The sequence below is a fragment of the Plectrocnemia conspersa genome, unplaced genomic scaffold (assembly GCF_051122295.1).
Source record: "Plectrocnemia conspersa isolate PC_06_02 unplaced genomic scaffold, ASM5112229v1 ptg000011l, whole genome shotgun sequence".
NCBI lineage: Eukaryota > Metazoa > Arthropoda > Insecta > Trichoptera > Polycentropodidae > Plectrocnemia > Plectrocnemia conspersa.
In genome coordinates, this window is record NW_028277175.1 from 18,723,388 (window position 1) to 18,737,796 (window position 14,409).

Here is a 14,409-nt window from a genome sequence, read left to right on the forward strand (position 1 = left end):
TTATATGCTGCTCTGAAATGTCTATGAAATTAAATTTGACATTTTCTGTTTAAACCCAAACCTAACCCTAAACGAATTAAGCAAACCCAACTTGATCAAATGAAAGTTTAAAAATAATAGTTGTTCGTTAATTTTGTTGCAAATTAACGTTTTGCAACTGTTACAGTATTTATATATCGACTTGCATCTATATATGCTTATATCGAATACATATTTGACCTTTTTTTACTATTTGTTACTCGAATATTAAGGCAGATATTCAAAAAGTATTCTTTGTAAATTTTAATGAAATATTTAGCAAAGTATGTTAAGATTTGACGAAGTTAAAATATTTTGTACATAGCAAAGTTCATTACTTTATTTTTTAACGGTGGAGTTTTAAATACTCAGAATTCTAATACTGATGTAAAAGAGGCACCTTTTGCTTTTTATTTAATTCGTCAACACTAACTTAAAATGCAAAGCATAATTTTATCTCTTATGAAAACCAAATTTTTTTATGTATTCAATGTTTATGTAACTTTAAAAAACAGAAACGTTGTGCATACTATTTTAAACACTGCGTGGGTGTTTTCAATCGCAGGGACAATCAAGACAAAGTTAAGAAGCAATTTAAAATGCGAAAAGTTCAATGCGCTTTTATTAAAAAATGCAATAAATTTGAGTTTATGATAAATTAGCTTATTTTCTTTAAAGTTTTTATATAATTGATTTATTTAAAATATTCGAAATTAATTTTTCATACTATTTTCATACTTCACAATATTTTAATATTTTTAGTTTTATCATTCGATATTAGAATAGTCGACATCTCTAGTTTCAATCTATTGCTTTTATGCTGTTTACGTTTAAAGATATTTATTGTCCAATGCTTTACGATGCCACGCGACAGGCGAACAGGCAAGACAAATGGAAAGTATAGTTTGATTTCTCAATAAATAATCTTGATTAAACTTAAATCTAGTACTTAAATACCGATATCGTCTTATTCTTGATTTGGTGATAAGCAACATGCCACGTGCGTGTCAATGTTATCGTGAGAACAAAATATTAAAATACAGTTTGACTTAATCGAAGCAAATGTCAAATTAAACACACGCATTACAGGCAATTGGAATTTTACAATGAAATTGTGCAGTGGGGTTTATTTTAACATGCAAATAAAATTATAAAATAATAATTTGTACTACCGTACTGCGTATGATATAAATAAACAATTTCTTTATTTATCATATTATTATTTACCGGTGCTATTGATATATGATTTAACTTAATTACGTAAGAAAACAATTAGTAAACACTATAAAGTCCGATGACAGAAAGGTATGGACTACCACATTCCGGACAATCATTAAAGGCCGATGGCTCAAGACGTGTGCCATGTTTGCGCCAACAGTTAGTGTCCGGTGACACAATCCCTGTACCGCATTTTCATTATAATGATATATTTTTTATTAGAATGATATGATCCTCAACCTTTTTAACAAAAAAAAAATATATTTTTTAATTAATTCTTAAAATAAGTTGTCATTATCTAGGGAAGTAAAACTGTGTAACCCCGGTATAAAGTTGATAGGGTTTTAACCACCTGCACAATTTATTACAATTTAAAGGTTACTCTAGAGTCCACTTGAAAAAAAAGAGAGACCAAACCGTCTCAAAATTGGAGCCACGGACAGTATATTTACATGAAAATGGTAGGGGAATCACGTTACTAAATAATTGCATTATTAATTGAAAAATTTCCAAGGACCAGCTGATGGTACACCCGTCTCGCCCATAAATGCGTTATTCGCCCATAGATACCGATAAAAAAATACTCTGCGGAAAATGACGCCGTTTACTCTGTGCACATTACTATTGTTATTTGAACTTTTGGTTACTAATCGCCGGACTGTTTTCTCCTGGGGTATTTAAAAAGTGATGCAAAGCTGTCTCTAACCAGCATAATAAAATATGTGACACTTAGTCACAGGTAGGAGAGACGCCACGAAGTCACAGTAGTAGAGACTAGTGCTCCCGCAAAATTACAGACGACAATAATACAACTCGACATTTAGACCTTCCATTTCAAATACACCGCCTCTATAAATGAGGTAATTTATATATGTAATGTAAAGTATATTATGTCTTATTAACATGTTTGTGTTGTTGTTGATCTTCATATTTTATTTTAGGGTACTGTAACTCAATGGGTCGACATTTGGGACCACTATTTATGGAACGTATCGATACCGGACTTGACTCCTTCCCGCAAAACAATGTCTCACAAGACAAGGAAAAAAGGCATTAAGCAAATCTGGTCGGCTTCGCGAGCCTCAACCTCGGAGACCTTTTGCGGTTAACGACCGTTCTTTGCGAGCCCCCGGGCCGGGGATGCGCCCCTGTCACACACGTAGGCGAGCTGCCGTAGTTCCACAGGTAGTAGGGGGCTCAGCCCCCCGAAACACCCGGCTACCCCCTGCTCGGCCCGAACGCCAGAGCCTGGGTGCGATGCACCGACAATCGATATGGCATATACCCTCCTGCCCCACCGTCGTTGGGGCAACGCGTAACTATGCCGTTCAATAAGAGAACATCATCATGTTGAAAAAACGTTAAATTGCGATAAAGTTTGGTTAACTGACACGCGATTTTGGCGAACTAATCAAAATGTGCATGCAAACGCACTGCATTGAAAATTATTTTATCCATGAAAGCTAGTGACCAAAATATTTTAGCACTTGCTATATATAAAATAAGTTTAATTTGAAGGATTCCTCTCCTGAATAATTCCTGTGTCACAAGTCCAATATATATTTTGAGGAACATTTTAAAGAATAAGATTGCACAATACATCTGAATTCTTCAAACTGTTAACTATATAAGTGCAATTATTTTTTTATTTCATGCTCTTGTATAATATTTATATCTATACAACAAACACACATTATTTAAGATAGGTAGCGAGAATTCAATTCAGAAAGAGTCGTAAACTTCAACTCCACTTCTGCGATATTACACAATGAGATTTATACGGCAAAAATACATATACAAAAGCTAAAAACTTTTAATATCGACAATCGGGAAAACTTTCGCTCTCGTCGTACATTTGCAGCGATAGAAAAACTTTGAAAATTGCCATGATATTGGATAAAAGGTGATATCTCTTACACACAAGTGTATAAATTTGGGTATCAGGTGGTCTCCACAAAGACACCGTAGTAAAATCGATGGGATGTTCAGTGAATTTACCTTTCCGGAAGCAAGCGCGTAAAAAGGACACTTCAAAAGAACACCTTTTGTTGCCGAACAATGGCCACTTTGCCGGAAGAATATACATATATTACCAAAATTAATTTAAAAATGGGTCATCCGTAAATTTCATATAAAAAGATGCGGCACAACGGAACAATATGGTCAAACATTAATATTTATTACATCTTCAAAGCATAAAGTTGAGCCGGAGCTCACATATAAAATTACTTGCCAACAATCTGACGTGTCCTACTTTTATCAAATACGAAAATCGATCAAAGTAGAGATAAGAAAACACATAAAGGACACTAAAATATAAACGAACAGCAGCCTCTGCTATTTCGGAACATGCCCTAGATTTAGGATAATCTTATTTATATGAAAACTTCTACTTAAAGTATCGCTTGTCAGAAAGCTTAGTTTTGTCACATTAACAGTTATAAAGTAAGCTTACCTTTTGTTCACTATACCAGTGGTTTTAGTTGAACACCAATGTTTTTTTAATTACTATCGTATTATTATATAATTATAATTCCGATCAATCATTACTAATAAGGTTTTCTTAGATATTCCTAATCTCGTGTATGAATACCCTGATGAATCATTAAAACAAAATGTAGAGTTTCTGAATATTCATTATTTTTAACAATTCGAATTTATTCGTTAAGTTATGGAGAATCAAAAACTACAATTTTAATAATAAATACAGATTCATACAAACTAAATTATGTGTTATAAAACAGAATTTCCGTGTTTAAATGATTTTCCTATTTACGTCAGAAGGCCATGGAATAAAATTAAAATATGATAATAAATATTACTTGCAAAATAAAGAGGCGTAGAATTTGGGCTCAATATTATGACTTTGATTATAGTCTGGTGTTTAACTACTAAATAATTGTGTTTATCCCGTTGTAACGCATTGGGCTATCGCCTGTTATCTTGCAACGGAAGATTTACAACAGAATATTACACTGTGATTTTTGAATAAATCATAATTATGCATTTTATTTACCGATGTAAATGCGTATTATTGAACCGCATCAATATCTCAAACGCGATAGTAGTATAAGAAAACCTACTCTTAAGTGGTCGATTATAATAATTACAATTTCATGATATTAATTATTGTTCATTCACGCTTTTATTGTGTTGACATAAATAATTATTTTATAAAATATCAATATCAATTAGACTTTTATCAACGTTGAACTTTTAAACTCAAACAAAATGCTATCAATTTTGTTTACATGGCGAATGCGACTTTATCGAAGCAGCAGCTAATGCAAGAAGGGGGGAAAACTTTTTATTGTTCCATAAATTTTACTAAGCCCAAAAAGCACTAAAGTGCTTCGGACGATAGCGCCCAAAAAACACATACACAAAAAAAATCCAGCAGCCGTTCGGGCCTAAAGTAATTTTCAATTTCGAATCAATATCGAATTCGGCTAATTCGGCGTAAAATTAATCTCGTCCCGTTGCGAATTTCTCTCTGTATACCGAGCCAATATTGCCGGCAAAATTTTCTTATTCTAAATATCCCGGAGCCGATTCGTTATTGAGTCAAGTTTGCATTTTGCGCAAAATTTATACCTGCAATACTGGTTCATAAAACCAAGGTATATTATTAAATTAAATATTTAATGCAGCACTCATTGGTTTAACGTGTTATACAAACGAGTAGTATTGTAGCGATTTTTGCTGTGAAACCTCACAAATGAAACGTAATCGACGCATAATATCTCCTCGGAAATTAACCCTGTTCCCATTCTGTGTATATATTTATAACTTATGTGACTTAGAGTCAATAATATACTTCATTGTTTTTTAAATATGTACCATATTAAGCTCAGCCTTATGAAGACCTATTATACACGAAGAGGCTTAAGGTTTCCTGGAGCTCAAAATCGGTATTAAATTTAGACCCAAAAGAGAAGAGCGAATATTGAGAGGTGGAGAGGAGAATAAGACGATTTAATACCAATCTTATATTGGTATATGAGAGAGAAATATTTAATATGATTATTAATATTATTACATTTTAAATAGAATAAATGTGTATTAATTCAATACGACGTAAACCAGAAGTGAAGAGGGTTGAAAAAATTTATTAGAAAAACAAAACACACTCAAAGAAACCTTACATCTTTAACTTTGCTCTTTCGCTTTCGCATAAATATTCGTTTGAGTGAAAAAACTTCCTTTCCTTTCCTTTCCGGCGAATGCACTCTTCATTGCCTGGCGATGAACTTTAAACCGACGATCGAATATCAACTTGAATTGATAAAACGCCTCACGTTTGCGCATAACTCAATTCTCATGAACTCAAAAGGACGAAAACACTTAGAGTTGAAATTTTCAAAGTAAAAATAAGGCAAAGGAGCTCTTTGTCGGTCGCAGTGCGGACGTTGCAGCGCAAGGAAAAGGCACAAAAAACAACACTAGACACAAACGGAAAAATGAAAAAGAACAACATGCAACGCCAGTGTAAAACGTATAAGATGGAGAAAATGACCATACAAAAGCCGACATGTAGGAATCTTTCATTAAAACTTTGCGTCCGCGAAAGAAACAAGAAATCGGTGGAAGCTTTAAGCTTCAAGGAGTTCGGTTTTGAAACCCATAAGTATATATGCATGCGAATATAGTAGGACATGCGCGGAAAAAGCCTAATATCGCACTGCTTGATGCAAAGGGGTGATATAAATGCGAAAATATGAGTGGAACACACGATTTTGTTTACAAACATTGCGAAGGGCTAAAATTTGGTTTATTCATGAAGGTCGACAGATAAAAACCCCAAGCGGATGCGACGTAATAATATAATGCAAAATATTAATATACTTTTTTTGGGTTAAAATAATACAAATTACACAAAAAATAATTAGGTTTCCACCAAAGTCAAAGATTCTACATATTTTGGATAAAAAGACTGAAGAAAATTTAATTGAGAATATTAAGTCCTCTCTATTGATTTTACAATGGTATTTTTTTATTTAATAAGTAAAGCATTAATAAAGTGTAAAATTTTCTAAACCATTCAACAATGGATAATAACTAATCAACAACATATTAAAACCACACACCAAACCACTCAGCCATGATGAATAATATAACAGCCGATTTCGCTCTTCTTAAATAATTAACAGCGAGATTAAAACTTTAACCGAACAGTTAAGGCTCCTAACGCTACAAAGGCGCCGCTCCAGAATTGGGGCAAGACTTTCCCACAGGAAATAAATTCCCGGCAAGAGACATGGCAAAAACACGCAGCAGCAGCAAGTGGCCAGCCATCAATCTTGGACCCTTACTACCAGCCCATACAACATTCAAAAGGGTGGCGCGCACCACGTAAATGCTAAGTGGAGAAAGACAGTCGAGACGTGGGGGTAGGCTGTGGCGCCTCATGCAACCGAAACGGCGCCTCACGAAGACCGACAAACCAACCACCAAGTCTCAATGTGCAACCACCGACCACCCAGAGGGGTTTGGCGGACTTACCAGTGGCATGCGGCTCTTAAGCGACACGAAAAATTTTCCTATCGATTGGTAGGGGTTGACAACGTTCAAATTAACCCAGCGGAAAACAAAGCAATAAGCAGTTTTACATAATAACTCTGTTGCTATTCAAACTTAAGAGGGGAGAAAAACTACAGTGTAACTTTTGTGGCATAACTGCGGCAAATATACGATAAAAAATGATGGCGTTTCTAAAAAATACAAGCATCTTAATAAAATAATAATTGGTGGATGTTTTTCAAGGGGCACACAAATGTGTAACTATAATCAGAAAAGGGTGCAAAAACATTTAGAAAATCTAAAACTACAAATTATCACTCGAAGAGCCTGATATTAAATTATGAAACTAGAATACAACAGTTTACAACGCAGAAAATTAATCGCGAGAGAAATAATACATAATTTATTGATGGCATAATATTTAACTTTATATTGACAGTGTATTAATACATAATAATATACTATATAATATTATAAAATACAACAATATTATTGTCATGCATGGTAATCATAGTAATCAATTTGTAGAATTTTAAACTGTATGTTTTTTTTATAAAATTAAATAAAAAAATATGTTCATATATGAATTAATTAAATAGAAAAATTTTGGTTCAATTATACTACTTTTATAATCATTTTAGGCCAATTTATTAACAAGTTAAAAAGTATATTCGAATTTCTGTTAAAAGCATTAAAAAATTAAAAAGTGAGATCAGTTCTAAATTAATAAAATCTCAAACGAACATCAAACGAACTCAAACGAAATCAAAAACGAACTCAATATAGAAGACAAATTGGATTGGTAACTATAGTTACCAATGTTATACTTGCAAAACCACAAAATATTTATACAAATAGATCTACTAAGTTTTTAATAGCATTTCATGAGGAACATCAAAAACTACCACAAATTAAAACAACTAAGAATTTAGATTTACTAATTGATAACCTGAAAACGATTCAAACTAATTCATTAGCTAATAAAAAAGTTTTGTTTTTGACTAAAATAAGAACATCATTTACAGTTCAATCTGTGGATGTTTTGTATTTTTTAAAGACATATTTTCAGGTTTAAAAAATACAAATCTTAGTGAAAAAACTTTAGATCGATTTTATATTAAATTACTTTGTAATTTAAAACCGCCTAAACCGCGGCTAAACCGATTTTAATAAACATTGAAAACCGAAAACTGTGTTTTTAAAAAGTCGATTATCTATATATAATATATTCCTGTACGCTGTGACCAATCTAAATCAAATTTTGCATAATTACTCTTTGAGACCCTGCTCAAAGTAATACCCACTCCCTTAACTAATACAAATGTGTGTTCCAAATTATATTATATTTTACATAAGACCTTGAATAAAATATAGACAAACAATCCAAAATGTACATAAATGTTACTAGAGACAATCCGAATATTCGAATACCGAATATATTCGCCAATATATTAACCATTCGTTATTCTAATATTTGATCAACTATTCGTAAAGAATTTTTGATCATATTTGTAGTAAAATATTTTAATTTCAATTTCTAAAAACACAAAAAACTAAATTAACAACGCATGTAGTCATTTTTTACGCCGATGTACTGCTGCAGTATCTACAGCATTAATGTTATTAATAACAGACATGGCTATGACAACTAATAGCCAACAAAGAAAACAAAACTTTATGTTTGCAGAAATTCCAGAAATTACTCATATTTCCGAGCTAGTATTATGCAGCTGTGGACTTTTTGAATGGCTAGAATTGTTTTTTTTGTTATCTTTTTTACATCAATGCAAATAATGTTTTATTTTAAGTTCGTCTGAAATAATTTATCAAAGTAATACTTTTTTGTAATCTTTGGCGTCAGGAACAATTCAAATAAAACTTTGTATTGATTCAAAGTTTAAAATACTTAAATTAAAATAAATATTCTTGATACTTTTTTTTATAATATAATTTTATGTCTGTGTACTGAAGCTGTATTGTCCGACTTGATATTAAAATAGTTTATTGCTTAATATTTGGTATTTAAATAGTTGAAAATAAAGAATAGTCACTAATTAAAGTAAATATATACCAACTAAGCGAGACAATCAGATATAATGAATACCTACAAGTAAGTATTAATTATCAAACTAAATGTATGGGAATCGATGAATTCTATGTTAATAATTATAAAATAATATGTGTAATAAAATTTATAACCAATAGATGTCACTGCAGTTGTGCATTTTTCATAAATAAAAATTCGCTGCAGGGGATCGAGCCCGCAACCTCAGAATTACTAGTCTGAGACGTTACGGACTACGTTATTCTGTCCTTATATATCCGATGAATTTATATTAAATCATAGTACATATGTATTTAAATATAGCAATAATTTCTCTAGCAAACTAGTCACAGGTTTTGATTTTAAATATTAAAACGCTAGTATATAATAAACATAAAATAAAATAAATGTACCTCTTTGTACAAATAATTATGTATATTTTATATTCTCTCTTGTTAATATTGTTTTTTATAATTTAAGCATATTATATAATATAATATAGCTTTATTTAAAGGTCAGCGAGAGCAAAATAGAACAACAACTTGTCAATAGATTATAACGAAGGGGTGGATTCATCAAGCAAACCTCGCCCTCTTTTTTCATAATATAAAATAAAGCTACATGTTTTTAACTTAATTATATTAAAGTTATTATTTAAACCTTGGCACGCCGAACACATTGAACCGAATGCGGTTTTCTTGAACATATTTTTTTGTATCATTTTTCACACGATCACAAGAAGGTCGCAAAACGACATAAAATATGCAATTGTTGTTAACTACCAACCGACACGAGATGAGATGCGTGTGAAATGAACGCTTAAGAAAGAACGATTAATTAAAAATGTTTTGAAACAATGTCGAGAGATTTAAGCGATGAAATGATAGACGTCTTTATATGAGAGAATATTTCAGATTCATATAATAGTATATCAGTGGCGTGTTTGTCAGGTACGTTACAACCCTCGTGTTCTTCCAGCAACTAACATAGAGCACTACCCTAGCGCTTTCCACACATTTCCATCTTCAAAATACCCTCCTCCTTTCGAGATTTCGCTTCCTGTGCGTGGAGTGGCACTCTACACCACCCTCTCTCACTACACTCCACCTTGAATATACACAGTTCGCTGGGTGGTGGTTTTTACGCTAGAAATGCATTTTTCCTCCGGCAACCGCCACTCGTGCCGGGTCCAATTAGCGCTATTCTGAGTCTCGAGAAAACGCCTACAATGAATATATAAAAAGCGCTAAATGTAGTTCAAGCGCCGAGGATTTGAACCCCGAATGAATTGTAAACTTTTGCTTAACGTCTGCGCCCTTGAGACGCTGGAGTACAGACGTCGACCTCATAGGGTCCCCCGAATTCGATGAACCCTCGGGGTCTTCGACTGTGTCTGCCCGAATTCGAGAGTTCATAATATTACAGAATTTATTACGATTCCCATTAAACATAATTGCGGGGTTATTGTCTGCCTTTAAAGGCAAAAATATAACCTTCAATTCAAGATATTTAAAAAAATACATGTTTATATGTCAAGTATCCTCTGAAAGATCTTTATTAACTATATAGAAAGAAATAATAAAAACTGTATATGAAAGAGTGGAATATGTGGGTTTTTGTGATATTGACTGCTTGGTTCACCAAAAAAAGTAATATAAAAAATGTATGAGGGATATTCGAAAAGTAAAAATATATTTTATTCTGTAGTAAAAACTTCTAGGGTCCGAGTGACGTGGCAGACTTTATCAAGCCTTTGTCGCAGCAAAGTTGCTCTTGCTTGTGATTGGAATCAAGAAACTGTCAAAAGTCAATATATAAATAAAATTATTTATAAATATTTTATGGACTTTGTATTTTTACTTTCTGAATATCCCTCAAATTTATTTATATTGCAGAATCTATACTTGACAAACGAACAATCAATAAACTAATGAAACGTCGATAAATTTCGCTTGAACGCTCACAACAATCAAATTAGGCAAACGTTTTGTCGCAATCATCGTACAAACAAAAAACGAATTATTCATCAAAAGACAATGAAACCCATCAACACAGGAAATACAAATTATAAATTAACATAAACACGTCTTTGAACCTCGCTATGAATTATAATGTATTCTTGTGAAATAGTCCTACCTGCATCTCTGGAGGGCCTCCCTCGTCTCTGATCAGCAGCAGATAGCTCTGGTTGTCCACCAGCACTTCCTTTTTGAACCTGCCCCCCTCGGGACTCTCCTCCTGCATGTAAGATCCAGTCAGATAGCGGTGCACCAAAGCCGACTTTCCCGAGGACAAGGACCCGACTATGCCCAGCCTCAGGTCTGGCACAGCCCTCGACAGGGTCCATTCTTGACTGTTGACAAAGGAATCTGAAACGAAAACACTCAAATTTAGCATTTATGAAACGGGGGGACAAACTCAACAAACTACTATATAAAATACAAATCTCGTTAGGAATTCAGTTTGCTTATGAAATCTCGACTACTCGTTTCCGGCCAAACTCATAAACTTCCTCTGGATAATTATAGGGACGGCGACGGAATATTGAGCGTGGCTTTTAATGGTTTCCAGCTTTCAAGATTTTTTATTGTATTATATACACTGACAAAGTGCCGCGTTGGCGTCATTGATTTTATTCGACGTCGGCGCCTATATACGACAATCATTAGCGTTTCTATTATGTTAAAAATCAGACATGCGTCAATACACATGACATGAACAAGCCGAAACCCTTTCAGTATCGATGACATCGCACACAGAAGCAATTAAACTTGTAACTCGATATTGGAACGAGGCGTCTGTAGGGTTGCTACATTGTATAAACTTATAAGTAATTATATAATAGTACAGTCTAGAGTCGATAATTTAAATTTAATTTTGAACAGTACAAAATCCTATTACTTAAATATATCCTAAACTTTTTAACCATTTGTAACTTTTAGTAAATCGCTTTAAGCTTTTTTTCTGTCACATCTCACGAAGTACGCCTTCCTTAATGATGAGTTTCGGACACTGTAAAATACTGAATTATTCACCCAATCTCCTTATTTTAATTTTAAAAATATATATAAATGTGGCGATATATACACGTGGAAGGAAATGCACGTGTCTTCAACTTAAACAAAATATATTATTCAAAGCCCGAGAACTTTAATAGCAATGTACAAAGAGTTTTTGGTGTCAATAAATGACGACGTAGAAAAAGTGCAATGTCAGTGTATATGAAACTCAATTTTGTCTTTTAGGCAAGTCCATCTTTTACAAATATTTTTCGATTAGTAAAAGCACATTAGCTGAACTTTTGTGTTACATAAAAATAAGTTTATAGAAAATATGTTTTTCTTTAATACACATATCACTGCATTGAGCTTATTCACTCAAATTTTTGTGAGTTCTATTACAATCTTTTCACTATTGTTAGGAGTTTATAGATTCAAACAAATCAATAACACGCAAAAGACTTTCTTGAATGTTTCATATAAATATGAGTAGGCAATTACGCAGATATTTTTAATAGGGCAGCAATATCCACTAAAGCGCAACGAATTTATAAATAACGATTATTAAGCCTTTGAGCGGTATCGCCGTACATGTACGGTGGTCAATCTTACGAGATTTTGAGGTACCCCAGATAGTTATATATTTACATATATAACTGAAGAAATAATAAAGAAAAAACATTTCAAAGACAAAACAAGATGAAGATAATAAACCCTTATGGATTATTGAAAAAACGAGATTTAAGTTCGCTGACAGGCAAATTTCATGTCGTAGCTCTGTGGAAAGTCCCGAAATATTTTTTTAATCTGCCGATTCCCATGTGGAGCGGTTTTTTCTTGTCTTTAGATTACCAAAGTAAAGATAAATCCAATAGTTACCAGTAGTTGAAAAAATCAGTAACATTTTTTTGTCATTTAAATGCTCTCATAAAAGCTTCCAAGAAACCATTCATACTTCCAAACACCTGGCACGGATCCTTCTTTTCTTATGGAGCGGTATAAAAATAGGTTATTAAACATTTTAAATATTCGTGCAAAATCATTTTTTAACAAAAAAAGGCTCTATGAAAATTCTCGAAAAAACAGAAAATTTTCCAGAAATCAGAATTCATGTTTTGTCATTTTTCTCGAGAAATAATTTCAGAAAAAAGCACACCAAAAGGGTTAAGCATGTTACTGGTAAGCATGTATGTGAAATTTATTGCGTGTGTAATTTTTTTCTTGTGTAGTTATTTTCATGTGTAATTTATTTATTGTTTAATTTTATCACGTGTATTTTTTTTCTGTGTATTTCATCATGTAATAAGTAGAATAGAACTTTATTTTGCTTTAATATTACCATCTAGTCCTCAGAATTATTTAAAAGCATATTTATGAACATAATAAATAATAAAATAGAAATTCTAGTCCTCGATAATCTGCCATTACTGTCTAATTTCAGTCTATTTATAACAAAAACGAAATCACACCAAACAGTGTCATGGGAAGACTTTGTGAAGAACTTTCTTGTCATACTTTGCACGCTTAGATCTAGGTACACCCAAAGGCAAAACGAGCGAGATCAATCACAGAGTGTAGTTCATTAAACGCTCCACGGATGACTTCTCACGAGAGCTGATCTATTGTTACGAAAGATTAACGATTCTGACCTCCAAATACAGAACACAACCACGCTCACCTGCCTCCAACTAAATGTAAGCGTTTATAATATTGGAAATTGTATAGGCGACCACTAGAAACAAACACACAAATCCTTGTACGTAGGGATTCCAATCCCGGGATCCCGGATCCCGGGATCCCGGGATCCCGAACGATTTTCAATACCCGATGAGTCCCGGGATATAAAACATAATCCCGAATTTTTCGGATTGATTAATTTATCAAGCACAATCGAATTATTATTGACAACATCGTTATATTTCGTGTACAAACTTGCGCGAGTTGCACGTGTCATCTGTGCATCTTTGAGGCTGTGAGTCTGAACGTGCTTTTTCAGCAGCAGGCTGCTTAGGAACCAAAATCAGATCAAGGCTAAATGATAAAACACTCGATGCTTTGATGTTACTTCGTGAGTTTTATTCAAAATAATGTTTTCAATTAATTGTGTCTATGAATGTACATATGTACATACATTGTCAAAAGCTCATTTTTTTCTTCCCAAGTAAATATATAAGACCTTCCCTTTTTTATTTTTATTATATTATTTTCTATTTTAAGCCCAAGACTAAAATTATACGTACTTTATACATTGTACGTTATAAAAAACATGTAAAAATATATTGTATTATTCATTTTAAATTATTTTTATCGATAAAATAACATGAAAATTATCCCGGGACTGGTCCCGGGATCCCGGGATCGACTAATTGCAATACCGAAATCCCGGGATCAAAATTTTGGCCCGGGATTGGAATCCCTACTTGTACGTGATCCAGAAACAAAGTTCGCACTCGCATTAAATATTCTAATGCAAAACAGGCGACCCTTGAATTATGCAATCTGAATCTGCTACATTTAGTCGCGTATTCGATTAATTGCGACACATTGAATTATGGAAAAGAAAGACAATAGAATAGGAGCAGATAGGAAGGTGTGTGTGTGTCGTAACTT

The 14,409-nt window shown here is 33.0% G+C and overlaps 1 protein-coding gene across 3 annotated transcripts in view; it reads right to left on the minus strand.

Annotated features, from left to right (window-relative positions):
• The window catches only part of CenG1A (Centaurin gamma 1A), a 146,740-nt gene that overhangs the window by 14,722 nt on the left and 117,609 nt on the right, over positions 1–14,409 (minus strand). For all 3 annotated transcript variants that reach the window (XM_088197866.1, XM_088197868.1, XM_088197867.1), the window contains exon 3: positions 10,937–11,169. In XM_088197866.1, coding sequence (XP_088053992.1) covers positions 10,937–11,169 — 233 coding nt within the window. The remainder of the gene's footprint in view (positions 1–10,936; positions 11,170–14,409) is intronic.